The sequence below is a fragment of the Heterostelium album genome, assembly GCF_000004825.1.
Source record: "Heterostelium album PN500 unplaced genomic scaffold PPL_contig13, whole genome shotgun sequence".
In the NCBI taxonomy this organism is placed as follows: domain Eukaryota; phylum Evosea; class Eumycetozoa; order Acytosteliales; family Acytosteliaceae; genus Heterostelium; species Heterostelium album.
The window spans coordinates 27,185-41,389 of record NW_008805090.1 but is presented as its reverse complement, the minus strand read 5'-3'; the positions used below and the strand labels follow the sequence as shown (position 1 = coordinate 41,389).

The following is a 14,205-nucleotide window of genomic DNA, read 5'->3' as shown; positions in this document are numbered from 1 at the left end:
AATTAACAAATAGTGATATTAAGTAACCGTTATCAATTTAAATGAATATTTATTAATTAAAGTATTTTGGAATAAGATAGATTGATTTTAATATAATTGGACCCTTATTTACTCTAAATTGGAATCGTTTAGTATCGGCTTGGATAATTTGTGTTGAACATTTGGTGACTCTATGTCCAGCGGGTATTGAGAAGACTTGTGCTTTGTCTCCTTCTTTATAAAAGGTGAACTGTGCATCAGCGTCTGCATAACACTCTGTATAAAGTGTGAATTCATATGGGATCTTTGATTTGAAGCTAAAAAGAGCAGTTCCACCTACTTTCAAAAGAATTGCATCCATTCCAAGAATATTATTGTGATTCTGTTGAAGTACATAGTTGGCTATTTTGTTTTTTTTTTGATTTGTTAAAAAAAAGTATTAGAGTTAGTAAATCAGTCATTTAACAATTATAAGTTTCATTAACTTTACTTACTTGGTGGAGCATCCAAACACATTGCCGAAATGATATTGGTCTTGGTGACATCCATATAGTTTGGTTCAAGTGTATCTGGAACGAATGCCAGAACGAGACCATAGACACCTGGATCTAGTTCTTTTGCAACGGTTCTGAATGGTGTTCTGTTAATTCCAACCACTTGTGAGATCTTGTGATTTTCAAAGATGATCTTTTCAGAAGGAATGCTCTTTGGCAAGTATTTGGTTGGACCAACTCTGTTGTCGGCACCCAATCCAATGAACTTGATTCTATCATCATCATCTTCATCTCTATCATTGAAAATCAATTGATTCTTGAGTGGTCCTACAAGGTTAACTTTGGTACCTTTTTCGGTTCCAGTCACTGCCGATAGCCGAGCGGTAGACAATGGCATTTGAAGGTATTGACTTTGAATGCTGTTGATTCTCTCATCGTCAACGGTCATCCAAATACGCCAAACATCTTGGAAATAGAAATTTGCCAATCCATCTTCCATCTTCTTTAGGATGAACGGTAACTCCATTCTGAATGATCCCATTGCTTCTGGGTTGATAACGTTGGCAGTTCCTTGTTTTTTGGTGATTAGAGGAGCAACGGTCTTGGCAACCATCCTGGAAAACAATGGTCTTGGATTGACATAGTTGAAACCACGGTCAACCAATTCAGTATAATCGGCCCTTAGGTTTGCAAAGATATGGACATATTGGTAAACATTGAGCATTGTGTTGTTTCTATATTCTTGATACTTGTTGAATGTCAAATGGTAATTGCACTTCTCCAATTGTTTCTCTGGGAATTTGGCCAACACTTTGTTTTGACCATTGCTGTAGACTTTGAAGATATTCGAAAAGTAATCCTTTTTGAATCTCTTGTAGAAGTTGAGGTAGTGAGCTTTCATGGGATTATCCAATCCGTAGAAAGTACTTCTATTGATAATGTCATACATGTACAATAAATGAAGAGAAGCAAATACTGTATAGATTGGGAGGTTAACACATTCGTAGTTTGCTTTGAGGAATTGTGATTGGAGACCAATTGTATGAGCATGTACATTCTCGATTCGCATTTTTAACGTTATTAGTTTAGCAATATCGGGGGTAGTTGTTTTCAAAATGGCAGCCTCGATATCTGTTTTTTGTTGAAGAAGGTCTTGCAACGATTTAAAGATTTCTATAGCATCATCCATGGTATCGGTTGTTTGACCAGTCAGATCGGAAATCACTTTCTTTTGTTGTTGAAAAAGATCGGGGTTGGCAATTACTACTTTGTAAATGAGCGAAATCACAGCAGACAACGATGATTGATAAGTTCGAAGTGATGTTAGTGCTAGCGAGATAAGATTCGACAATACAAAAGGCAATTGTTGACTTGAGATCTCAGACTTGTTGAAAAAGTTTGTGGCCAACTCTGTCTGATCGGCAGCACTCAATCCAATAAAGAGGGAAAAATCATTGAGCAACAAATTTTGAGCTATTTATATTTAAAGTGGACATTAGTTTGTTGTCGTTGGCACTGATGCTATTATTATCACATACCATCATCACTTAAAAATTTATCTATCACTGATGGCATTCTTTATTATCTGTTTATGATGAAAGAAGGTTGAAAAAAAAAAATATAGATTTTTTTTTATTTTGAAAACTTTGTCAAGCCATTTCGATTTTTTTGTTGATCTCATTTTTTTTTTTGTCGAATGTAAAAAAATCGTGTAGATCGTGAGGTTCACCGTTTCCTTGAACGAAACAAAATTCATTTTGATTTTGGAAGGTTATTATTTCAAGGAATAACAAACAAACACAAAACCTTGTAAAAAAAAAAAAAAATTTCTGATTTTCAATGAAGAATATCTATTATGTATAAATGATTTATTTTATCTTTTTAAAATAATTTTTAATTAAAACTTAAAACTATTTTCTTACAAATGAAATGAGAATCAAATTAATTGTTCATTTATATTAATTTATTAGTTCAACATTCAAAGTTCCCTTAGTTAGAATTGAATACTTCCCAATCTTCAATAACTTAAGATTATCTTTGAGGATGGATACCACAATATTCAATCTCAAATACCTCCCTCCAACTCTAAAATCATTTAGATTTGGCGATATTAAGATGAGCAAAGTCAACATCATTCATAAGAATCAATCTGTTTGGTTGTCCATTTAAGATCGATCCCAGAATCTTGTTCGTATATTAAATAATAAGATTATGATATTAATTATAAAAATAGTAATGAGTTGTGATTTAAGATGTAATGAATGGCTCTTGGCTAATTTAGAATAATATGTTTGATGTTGTACCTATTATCGGACTGATGATTGGAAAACCTGATAAAATTAATTATGAAATTCCATCCTCATCAAGGCTGATTAGCTCATAAATCCTTCTTTTAAAAAAAAGAGTAAACTTTATCTAAAATAATTAAATATAAGTATTCGTTATACCAGCTTCTAAGACGGGAATCTCTTGTTTAATAGCTCTCGGCATACTTGAGTGGTTTCTTCGAACCTGAGTACAACATATCTTTTTTTTTTAAGTGACAAAATAAGGTGGAAGTTGAGATATTCAACAACACATCACTTGTACAGGGGGTTTTATTGCAACTAATAATTAATGTTTGTTTGATATTCTGTTGGTATTTGAGTTCAAACTCTGAATTGTTTGTGTTGATGAGTATGTTGTACCAGAAGGTAGCCATTTTTATCTTGTGGATGTTTGAGATGGGTGTATGATCAGGAACTCACAGTGATGTCTATAGCATAGGCTGCGTACATAACATGTGGCCAGAGTTTGATTCGAAGATGAGTTTTGTGATTCTGTTTAGCTACATGCAGCACTTGGTCTCACCACCAGTAAGAATAACATATTGGAAAATGTCATAAAAATTTTTTTTTTTTTTTTAAAATATTCTCATATCTTGAAGAATACTCAAATGGATTTTATTTTTATTTGTTTACTTGGGATGGCGTTGGGAAGTTCCATGTTTGGTGGTTCCTGATGAGCTTGAAGTCATCTAGCTTCTTTAGCCATTTGGATTGATATGTTTGAATGTTTGAGTTGTTTCGACCGAAGTCTTGTTTTGATTTCCTGATTAGTTTGTGGTATTCTAGTTTAGCTAGTCTGTTAATGTTGTTGGTTGTTGCGTGATAGAAGGTGGTGGGTGTGATTGGGGAGTTTTGTGCGAGTTTGCAGTGGAGAATCCAGACCTGGTGCAGTAAGATGGCTATTACGTTTCGGTGTAGCTCGTTTTTGCTTGTCATCTTGAGGATGTCCAGCTCCCAGTCGAGAGTTTCCCCTATGAATTTGTATATGATCCTTTTTATGGTAGGCTTGTAGGTGTTGAGTATTATGCACTTGAAGTGGTGGTGCTCGGCGATCGGTGGAAGGACCGAGAATATGTATGGTAAGCAGTGCATGCAGAAGGTGAGGTCGATCTTTGAGAGCGGTAGACATCTAGCTAAGAGTTTGAAGAGAGTGTCTCGCCCTTTTTGGTCTTTGATCTTGGCTATGGTGGTGAAGGTGTCCGGAAGGGAGAATCCTTTGCTTATGAGGATTTCCTGTCGTTTTGTGGTTGGGGTTGGTTTTTTGTTAGAGTTCATTCGTATGAATGTTCTATATATAGTTTTGAGTGGGATTATTGTGTTGGGTGATTCTGTGATTGGTTGGTTGAGGTGGGGGTTGTGTCCATTCTCGCTAGCTAGCTTTTTCCAAGCGTTTTGGCATTTGGTGAACAAGGGGGATGGTGTCATGTGCCCAGTGAGGTAGTTTCGCCAGAAGTTGAGCATGTCGTGGTTGGAGTTGTCTTTGATTGAGAGGAAGTGGTTATAAACCCATGCTTTTTGGCCGAGTTCTCGTACCGACATGTTCCAAAGGCCAATGCCTCCTTCTTCCTTGCTGAGAAGCTCTTTCGATTCGCATCCGGTTTTTGTAATTTGTATCTTTATCTAGATTGTTGTTTGTGGAGAAGATGAACCAGTTTGTGAGTGATTGGAGCGTGGTGTTGTTTTGTGGCGTGAAGTTGTCTATATAAAGGTGGAAGTTTAGTTTCGATAAGATGTAGGATTTGAGGACGGTGACCTTGCTTCTTAGCGTGCTGATTTTGTTTTTCTATGTGAACAAAAGGAATCTGATGGAATTGAGCTGATCTGTTTTAGACACTAGGCCGTTGTCGCTGAAGTGGATGCCAAGGTATCTTTCTGGTTCTGAGGAGATTGGGTATGGAATGAGGTTTGTTTTGGACTTTACCAATTAAGATGGATACATTTGGTTTGGTTTATTTTGGAAGAGGTAGAATTTGTCAAGAATGTTTTTGAGTAGTTGTTTGGTGTTCGCGCATACCGAGGTATTGTTGTGGTTGGTGTTGTATTGTCATAAAATTAATTAAAATATTTCATCTTCATCAAGGCCGATTAGCTCAGTTGGAAGAGCGACAGCCTTCTAAGCTGTAGGTCGCGGGTTCGAGCCCCTCATTGGTCGAATAATCTTAAATTTGTGAAGTCCGCATGCGGACTTTTTATTCAGCAGTAAAAGTCCAAAGTTACACGCTCTCTAAGCACACATAAATATATACGTCTTCATAACTCTATTTCCTAAGGAGTCAACGTCGATTGCTCTATATGAAAAGGGGTGATTAACAATAAAAAATGTTCTATAATATAATAACTAAAGAATAATTAATTTAATACTATAAGTAATGCTAAATGATAAAATATAACAATGATGTTTATTTGGTTTTGATAAATATATATTTAATTTGATTATTTTATATATTAAAGTGTTCTATTTAACACTCTGCTCTACTTAAGGATTTACTTCTTCTTCTTCTTTGATTGGATTTGTTGTTTCTTGTTGTTTCATATTCTTTAATAAGATCTTTAGCATGATCCATGTTCTTTGAGTATTGCCATGTAGCTTTGTCTAAAGGATAACCAAGATACTGCTTCTTCCTTCTGTACATTCGATCTCCTATGATTTGTTCTATTTCAAACTCTTCTTCATTGTCAATGATATCTGGTTCTACACCTTTAACTAATAATTCGTTATCTTTGTTTAACTTGAACTGTACCCCATTGATTAATATTGAAAATTTGTGTCGATTTGTGGTGAAATCCAATTCTAGTTCTACGTGGATATCATTTTTAAAAATCTTTAAAATCTTGAATGGTCCATGATTCTTATTATTAATTGATCCTGTGTTTGTGTTCCAACCAACTTCCAAATTGATAAACTCATCTTTAACAAACATCCAATCTCCAATCTGACAAGTTGGTTTATTCTTGATGATTCCATCTGCTTCCAACATATCTAATTGTTTTTACAACAAACTGTCTTTGACCATCTCTCTGATCAATTCTCTATTCGATAAATTATTGTTTCTAAACATTTTAATTGGCGATACAGGAATGAATCCCATCCTACTTCGAAAGGTGATAGTTTGATTGTTGAAATATAAGTAGAATTGATCGTGAATTAAATAATACGATCGCTTACAATTGATAGCGGCAATCCAAACATGTTGATGAATTAACTTTGCTGTACCCAATGCTGTGATTTCCTTTGTAGTTGGAATGATAGTTGTATATTTCGAAAATGGATCCACCACTACCAAAACATAATCATAACCATTAACGCTCTTTGGTAACTCCATGAAATCCATCGAAATATCCACAGCAACTCCTTCTGCTATCTCCAACGGTTGTATGTTAACCTTCCTCTTCAATTCCACTCGATTCTGTTGACATTCCACGCAATGCTCACAGTAATCCTTCACCTTGTCATATAGATTTCGAGTATAGTAATTCGACTTCAACCTAACCCACGTTCTTAAAGTATCTCCATGACCACAGTAAGTACTTCCATGAGCTTCCGTTATTACTTCTTTAAAATTCTTTTCATCTACCAAAAGCTCATCCTTACTTGACTTATAACTGTTCTTAATCTCATTCAAGTAACTGAAATCCAAAGGTATCTGGTAACACTGAAGTCTAGACACATGGCTGCGATTTCTTTTTTTTCAAATTCCCAAAACTGTAAAGATTAGTATTTTGGGAATAGATGAATTATGTAAATTTTTTTATAACACTATACCAAGAAGCTTAAATTTAAAACTGATTAGAATCAAATTGCCACCACTTTACACTGTCGTTCACCAACACTCATCTACTGCTAGATCTATTCTATCCAAATACCTTGTATTCAGATACTATTCTACTTAATAAACTATATTAATGTAATAACCCAGTAATAATATACATACTTAAATTGATACTGTCTGACAATAAGTGTATGTGAAACACAATTAGCAATCTTTGCTTCTCTACTTTATAGTATTTCATCAAATATGGATATTCTATTTTAAATCATATTTGGCATTTCTCCTCTAAGAAACAACCTACTATCAAAGAATCAATCTAGAATGAATTTATACAACCCCTATCAGTTATGAAATTAATAATTAATAACAGTATCACTAACATAAAGTCCAAACTTAATAACTAGTTATCAAACATAAGTCAACAAACCAATATTTCCTCTTCTTCATTTTTTCTTTTTAAAAAACACTATCATTCGAATTCTCATCAACTTTTTCATCCATAAAATAACAATATCTAAATTTATAAGATTCGCAAACATTACATACCTTCAGTATTTGAAGACCTTCAAACATGAAGTTGTTGCGAATCGACACCATCTGGTACTAAGCTCATAATATCTTATTATTATTTATTTCTGTGTTGTTCGCAATCTTTATCTTTCAAATTATAAACACTATCGATACATCCTTGAAAAATGATCATTAAAGTTGTTTTTTACAATTGATATTTTATTTAAATAATATTGCAATAGGAAGTTGAAACCTTTTCATTTGTAATTAATATTTGATTTGTAGGTGGTTTTGTTTTGTTGATAAGTAGTTTTTTGTTTGATTTAATGTTGATCACTTCTAATGCCATATTGTAGAATAGTGTTTTAGCATTTAAGTTTTCCTTTGCCGATGTTATAATATGTTGTTTAATACCGGTTTTCAATCTCCATTGTTCAACTCTGTTATAGTTCTCTACTACACTTTGATGATTATTTTTATTGATAAGATCTGAAAATGTTGCAACAACAAAAAAAATGATCAAATCATTATTTGGAATTACTCTTTTTAATTTATTATTACTATCATTGCTACTATTATTATTATTATCGTTGTTACTATTATTACTTCTATGATATTCTAAATCTCTAATTAGTCTCTCATATAAATCGATCATCATATCTATGGTATCGGGTTGTGTGGGATTATACATCATCATTACACCATCCAAATTCGATAGTTCAAAAAAGCTAAATCCATAGTAAGGTGATAGACGTATAAACATATACATCAATACTTCAAACTCTTGTTGTAGTTGCTGTTGTTGTTTCTGATCTTCATCTTCATCTTCCAAATCATAATTTAATAGTTTAATCTTCTTACTGTAAAATGATGATTTTCCATTCCAACCTGGATCGTCAGTCCAATAATCATTATAGAATCTCATAGCAATCGATCTTTTTCCACTATGACTTCTTCCTATTATCAATAATTTAATACGTTCTTCTAAATTAGACATAGTTTTAACAAATAAACAACAACTAACTATTATCTAAAAAACAAAAAAATGTTAAAATCTAACTATTAAATTAGGTTATGTATGAATGAATAAATAAAAATAATGTGACCCAAGTTTTTGTGCAAAAACAATTAGGTAAAAAAAAAAACTATTTTAAATATTAAAGCAAATATTTAATAAAATGATTAAAAACTATTTTCAGAAAGATAATCAATCTTTAAAAATAAGGAGCGAGAAACCGTGAAAGAAGATTCTGGATTGGTTAAAACTAGTTAACAGCTTAAGCAATGGTTGCTTGTGGATCTGGATAGTTTTTGCGATTAATGAAGACGGTTGTGTGTAGTTTGTGGCAGTTGAATGAAAGCACGCTTAGTATCATCGTACAGTTCTACTTGTTACCGAGCGAGCTGAAAGATTAAAAAAAATTCAAACAATGCTATCCTTTAAGAATGACACTCATTTTATTAAACTAGACATTTTTGGTTAAAAATTTTAATTTAAATTAAAATTTTATTTAATTGAAATCGTTAATGATATGTTTTTTAAAAATAGATAAAATATTCAAAAGTCTAAATTACACAATGAATAACTTAATATCTCTAGCAGACACAATGTTGGCTGCTGATGATCTGATCTCAAATAACAATAATGAGATGAGAAATAGTAGAACAAAACCAATAGTTATTAATAGGTTGTTTGCTAATATTATGCAATTTACACCAACCAATTTTTTCCAAAATCCACTACACCAATTACAGTCTAATCCACCAACAGGGACACCATCTCATTTGTTGAACAATCGACATATAGGTGGATTAGCTAATCCAATACGATTCAATTGACCAATGGAAACACCATCCTGGTGAAGTAATAAAATTAACAAAAGATCTAACATATCAACTAATTGAATCTATCCGCATGTTTTTCATCAACAAAGAGGAAGATAGTGGTAACTTTAATGAAAGTGATCATGCTGCACTGAGACGTCAATGGGAAGAGTTGAGAAAGATAATAAATAAAGTTATATCTGATTTATTAATATCTAATCTAGACCTTTTCTACATATCTCTCAATCAACCTTTTGATAAAGAGTACTATCCTAAGAGGTATAATACCTCGGGTTTTACTACTTTACAAAAAAATCAAAGAGTATCTGTATTGTATGGTGTTGACTAAGATATAGAAAAATACAAACAAAAAATATGTTTTATAACTAATCTAATGCTAAATAAATTTAGTGAAGTAATTGCTAACTATTACACTGTTTTTTTTTAATTATCCTTGTACTACCATTTCTGATAGTCAAGGTGTTAATATCAAGCTTGATATTACCCTACAGTTCGTGTTTATTTATTGTTGGAGCAGGGCCCACAGGCCGGCTGAGGTGGCCATCATTTTTGAGTAAGGGATGATGTTCCCTTTGATATGGTTTGGCAGACGGAGTAATTAAGCCACTTAGAGTTCTAAGCGGGTACGTGTGTAAACCACTCGGTGTTCACCTATGATAAGACTGCTAGTTACTGTCGGTGTCAACTTCATGGGGTCCAAGATCTTGAAGGTACCTAGCTCGATTCAAAAGAGCAATCGACAGTGATTCCTTAGGAGATAGAATTAGTTATTTTTATTTTTTTTTTTGCAAAAAAAAATTTGTTGACTCATGATCAGTCAACAAATTGCAGGTATTGATATTAACCTGCTAGTTCGTGTTTTATGTTATATTTACATTCTCACACAGGCCGTGAGAAATATAGCCAATAAAATGTTATTATTATTATTATTGTTATAGTTATTATTAATTAATAAGTTGAGTGTATTAGGATAGAATAGATCTAACAGTAGTTGCGTGTTGATGAACAACAGTATAAAGTGGTGGCACGTAGTTGGAAGGATTGATTCCAATCAGATTTAAATTTACGCGTTATTGCAAAGCAATCGACAGTGACTCCTTGGGAGATAGAATAAGCGATCGTGAAGTTAAGCTTTGTAATTGGCATCGATTAATTTAGCTCTTTTCAAGTCGGAAAATATAAACACCTTCTTAATTTAATTTTATTATTTAATTTTTTTTTTTTTGTTTTATCCCCGCTTCCGGGGAATTGATATTTAAAATGTGCGCATGCCGAGAATCGAACTCGGGCCTAAACGATGGCAACGTTCAATTCTACCACTAGACCACATGCGCTTGTGTTGATGAAATTTCTTAAATATTTTGTTCCGATTCGTTATCTCAAATTTCTTTTTATCCTAAACAAATCATTCTAATTCTGGCACATTATTAACCAAATCGATAGGAATCTCCCATTAACTGTTACAATAAAATAATAGAAATCAAGATATCTCCTTTTACTCAGCAGGTAATTTGTAACATTAACTATCCTCTCCAAACTATTTTATTTTGATTATATCGGGAGATTGGAAGCTTTTGGATTCTTTTCCAATTTCTCCACCTTTAACAAATGTTCTGCTCTACAGTGAGAAGTGTGTGTTGTCCTAGTTTTGTTGAATATATTATAAGTAACAACTATTCTATTGCAAACTGCTATTTATATGTTCATATTTAAATTTATTAGTAAATGGTATCAGTAAAATGTTTGGTGAACTCTTAAAATAGTTTCTTTTTTGATTTAAACATTTGCTATGGATTTTATTATTTTCTTGGAATTTTAAAATTGAAAAAAATTGTTTTTAAATTTTTATTTTTTTATTTTGATTGCAGTCAAATAATGTATTCATTAGATCCTTTCATCATGGCACGATCACCTATTGTAATTAAACCAAGCAACAACTCGAGACAACCAAAGAAGAGAACATACCGACGACTTCAAGATTTTATCAGGAATCTTGCAAGATCGGTTTCAGAGTCAGAAAGTGAAGAGGATGGTGGTGATGACAATAAAAAAGTGATTCGCATCTCTATGAGCTCAAAAGAGTTGCTGACAACCCTTATTAGAGATCTCATCAACAAGGTAATTGGATTGTGTCAATCAAGAATGCTTGAACTGAACGCTAAAACTCTGAAATTGGTGGAATTGAAATCAGTACTAAAGAAGGTGATCATTGGTAAAAAACTGTCGAGTGACGCTTTCGAAAAAGGAGAATACAATCTAACGGCAGACAGAACAACATTGATAGTCAGACACTGTTTCATCAGACACCAGCTCGAAGCATCAGGCCAACTTGGCAAGACAATCTCAAGAGATATATCAAGATATCTGGCGGGTGTAATTGAGACCATCCTTAAAAGACTCATTATACTTGCCAGCTCTAAATCAATACAATCTAAATCTAGTGTATGTAAAACAACTATCACTTACTCGCTAGCTAATGTCAATAGACTAATATAACTCTTAAATCTACTATTTAGATTTTACAACCTATACATTTTAAAACATCTATTGATAAGAATAGTGATCTGTCAAAGCTATTTGATAATGTTGTAATAAATGAATGAATGAATGAATGAAACGATTAAATGTTTACAATTACTAATCTGGTTTATTGTGCCATCATCAATTGTTCACCACTTGATGAGTTGGCTGTTGTTGCTGTCTGTGTTGCATTAGAGTCAACAACCACTCTACTAAAACAACAATCAAGTTAATACAACTACTAATGTTTTAAAAACAATACACGTTGATATCGATAACTTACTCTGGATTTTGATTGTTTAATTTCTCCTGTCTGTATTCTTCAATCATTTTCTTATCCAATTCTCTTGACTATAATTGTTATTGTTTTAATAATAATATTCATTAATAAATAAACATTGTTTTATCAATTAATTGAAATAATTGCTAATGTTGTTACTTACCTCATTATATCTAGATGTATATAAATTCAAACAATACTTTTCAATCTTCTTTTGGAAACCCAACACTGAAACCAAGAGAGTGACACTACCGGTCTGGGTAAAAGTACACCAATTTGGATTCTCTGGATGTACACTGTATATGGTGGTATCTAATAGATTGGCCTTGGAAGAAAGTGTTTCGTTGATTGTCTTGATTGTAACGGTTCTATTTACTTTATCGATGGTTGCCTCTTCAATGAATATAGAATGATGAATACCAAACAACTATATAGTCATTTAAAAAGTATGTAAGTAAATAGGATTAAAAAAAAAAAACTAACTTCTTTTAGAACTAGTTAATACATTACAGTTTTAAACCAACCAGGAGCATCAATATCTAATTTAGTTTTTCTAATAATAGTCTCTGTTCCATCTTCGTTGTGACGGTGCTCGATTACCTCTGAATCTAGAATGTAGGGGAACAACTTGTGTTGAGGGAATCTACGATAGTATACTTCAATGTATTCCTCTACACTAATCTCATAGGTATATGGTGGAAATGAATGTGTTGCTGGCATTATATATATCTATTCTTTATTATTTATTTATAATATTACAATGAATAAAAAGTTATTACTACTTTTTCTTTTTTTTTTAATTGAAAGTTTGTTTGTTTTTGTTTTTAAAAAAAATTTTTTTTTAAATATCAACTTTGCAAAATTAAAGGAAAAGTTGTTGATAAACAAATTGGTGATAAAGAGTTTTTCAGATTAGCATGAAAAAAACAAACCCCCACACCATAAACTTGGATAAAATTTGTGCAAAAAACACATCATGATATTTAGTTACTGAAAAAATCTTTTAAAAATGGTTATCCCCCATCGTTTTACAACAAAAATTTCAGTGTAATTATGAGACGAAAATTAAAGATATTAAAACAATTAATTTTTAATTTTAATTTTATTTTATTTTTTGTGTTTTCAAGAATTTTAAGATTATTATTATTCAATGCAGTTTGTCACCAACCTCAATTATGATATCATCTAAATGCAAAGTTCTATTAGACATCTATTTATTAGTCTGGTCATTTATTGGTGCATAGATGCTATTTATAAAGATGTAATGATAGATGGTCACATTTGTTTCATACTATTTACACTATTTTGAACACTGCTCCATCACCCTTATAAATTAATATTATATTAATGTATAACTTTTTTGATTTTACTTGTATTTAACTTTGTATTTATTTTAACACTGCTATTGTATTTATAAATCTATTTTTCTGATTTGAGATTATGTATATTCATACTCTTTTTGATATTCGCAGGTGATGTGTTTTTAGAGAAATAAAAGATACAAATTTGATTGTTTTTGTTTAGGAAAAAAAAAAAAAAAAGATTTATAGTTGATCAATAACAATTTATTTAAGCAACTGGATCCTTGATGACAACGATATCTGGTTGTGGAGTTTGGACACCGTTCTTTCCGGTTGGGTCGTATGGCAACATGATGGCAACCTTGACACCAAGGGTACCTTGACGCAAGAGAACGTGGCAACAGGCGAAATCGACCATGTTTTGGGATGGTTGACCAGACTTGATCATGTAACCGTCGGTGAACTTCATGGCCTTAGCACGTTGAGCTCTCAATTTACCAGAGACGATGACTTCACAACCCTTGGCACCCTTGGTCATGATTTGGTGGACGATGGCGTAACAAGCACGACGGACTGGCAAACCGAGCAACAATTTACCCTTCAATGAGTCAGCTTGAGCAATAGCACAGAGACCACGGTTTTGGACCTTCTCGGCGTACAAGGTAACAGTACCTTCGGCGAAACCGAAACGCTTTTGGACCAAGGAGCAGAGCTCGTGGATACGACGGGCGTTTTGACCGACGATAGCTTGGGTCTTGGAGGCACGGATGATGATCTCAGTGGAGGCTGGACCAGTCTTCAATTCAACTCCGGAGTAACCCTCGTCTTTGTTGAACTCACGAGTGAACAATTCGTTCAATTCAGCGTGGAAAACACCATCGGCGACAAACTAAAATAGAAAAAGAGATCAATTAACAACTATTATCCACTATTACTACTATCCTTTATTCTAGATATCTACCTTTCTCTTCTTTGAAATTTGGATTGATGAGTTCATTTTAGGTCTCTATGTGATCTTATTTGATAGATAGGAAAAAAAGGAAAGAACTTGATTGAGAGCTGATTTGTATAAGACATGCACACACGCTCTTACCACGACTCTCCATTTTTTCTCAATTTTAATTGTGAAAATTTTCATTTTTTTTAATTTTTATTATTTTTTAAACGTTATCAAATTTT

The 14,205-nt window shown here is 32.6% G+C and overlaps 6 protein-coding genes and 2 non-coding genes across 8 annotated transcripts; 2 read left to right on the top strand and 6 right to left on the bottom strand.

The window, feature by feature from the left end:
* Positions 1-52: 52 nt before the first annotated feature.
* Positions 53-2,048, bottom strand: PPL_05823 (uncharacterized protein; the record flags this gene model as incomplete). The annotated part of the gene is made up of 3 exons (XM_020576694.1): positions 53-381; positions 474-1,736; positions 2,012-2,048. 3 exons carry the CDS (start codon positions 2,046-2,048, stop codon positions 53-55), a joined length of 1,629 nt encoding a protein of 542 aa, XP_020433106.1.
* A 2,831-nt stretch (positions 2,049-4,879) lies between these two features.
* On the top strand, positions 4,880-4,952 carry PPL_05822. Its single transcript has one exon. It is a non-coding gene; the product is annotated as a tRNA-Arg (tRNA).
* A 307-nt stretch (positions 4,953-5,259) lies between these two features.
* Positions 5,260-7,183, bottom strand: PPL_05821 (uncharacterized protein; the record flags this gene model as incomplete). The annotated part of the gene is made up of 6 exons (XM_020576693.1): positions 5,260-5,780; positions 5,802-6,162; positions 6,665-6,695; positions 6,733-6,792; positions 6,951-6,970; positions 7,142-7,183. The coding sequence occupies 6 exons, from the start codon at positions 7,181-7,183 to the stop codon at positions 5,260-5,262; spliced, it is 1,035 nt and encodes a 344-aa protein (XP_020433105.1).
* Positions 7,184-7,303: 120 nt separating this feature from the next.
* Positions 7,304-10,071, bottom strand: PPL_05820 (uncharacterized protein; the record flags this gene model as incomplete). Its single annotated transcript, XM_020576692.1, has 3 exons — positions 7,304-8,099; positions 8,656-8,860; positions 9,912-10,071. The coding sequence occupies 3 exons, from the start codon at positions 10,069-10,071 to the stop codon at positions 7,304-7,306; spliced, it is 1,161 nt and encodes a 386-aa protein (XP_020433104.1).
* Positions 10,072-10,188: 117 nt separating this feature from the next.
* PPL_05819 lies at positions 10,189-10,259 on the bottom strand. Its single transcript has one exon. It is a non-coding gene; the product is annotated as a tRNA-Gly (tRNA).
* Positions 10,260-10,800: 541 nt separating this feature from the next.
* Positions 10,801-11,441, top strand: PPL_05818 (uncharacterized protein; the record flags this gene model as incomplete). Its single annotated transcript, XM_020576691.1, has 2 exons — positions 10,801-11,367; positions 11,412-11,441. 2 exons carry the CDS (start codon positions 10,801-10,803, stop codon positions 11,439-11,441), a joined length of 597 nt encoding a protein of 198 aa, XP_020433103.1.
* Positions 11,442-11,572: 131 nt separating this feature from the next.
* PPL_05817 (uncharacterized protein) lies at positions 11,573-12,445 on the bottom strand (the record flags this gene model as incomplete). The annotated part of the gene is made up of 4 exons (XM_020576690.1): positions 11,573-11,654; positions 11,729-11,796; positions 11,889-12,152; positions 12,236-12,445. The coding sequence occupies 4 exons, from the start codon at positions 12,443-12,445 to the stop codon at positions 11,573-11,575; spliced, it is 624 nt and encodes a 207-aa protein (XP_020433102.1).
* Positions 12,446-13,294: 849 nt separating this feature from the next.
* On the bottom strand, positions 13,295-14,164 carry rps3 (40S ribosomal protein S3; the record flags this gene model as incomplete). Its single annotated transcript, XM_020576689.1, has 2 exons — positions 13,295-13,915; positions 14,120-14,164. The coding sequence occupies 2 exons, from the start codon at positions 14,162-14,164 to the stop codon at positions 13,295-13,297; spliced, it is 666 nt and encodes a 221-aa protein (XP_020433101.1).
* Between the last annotated feature and the right edge of the window lie 41 nt (positions 14,165-14,205).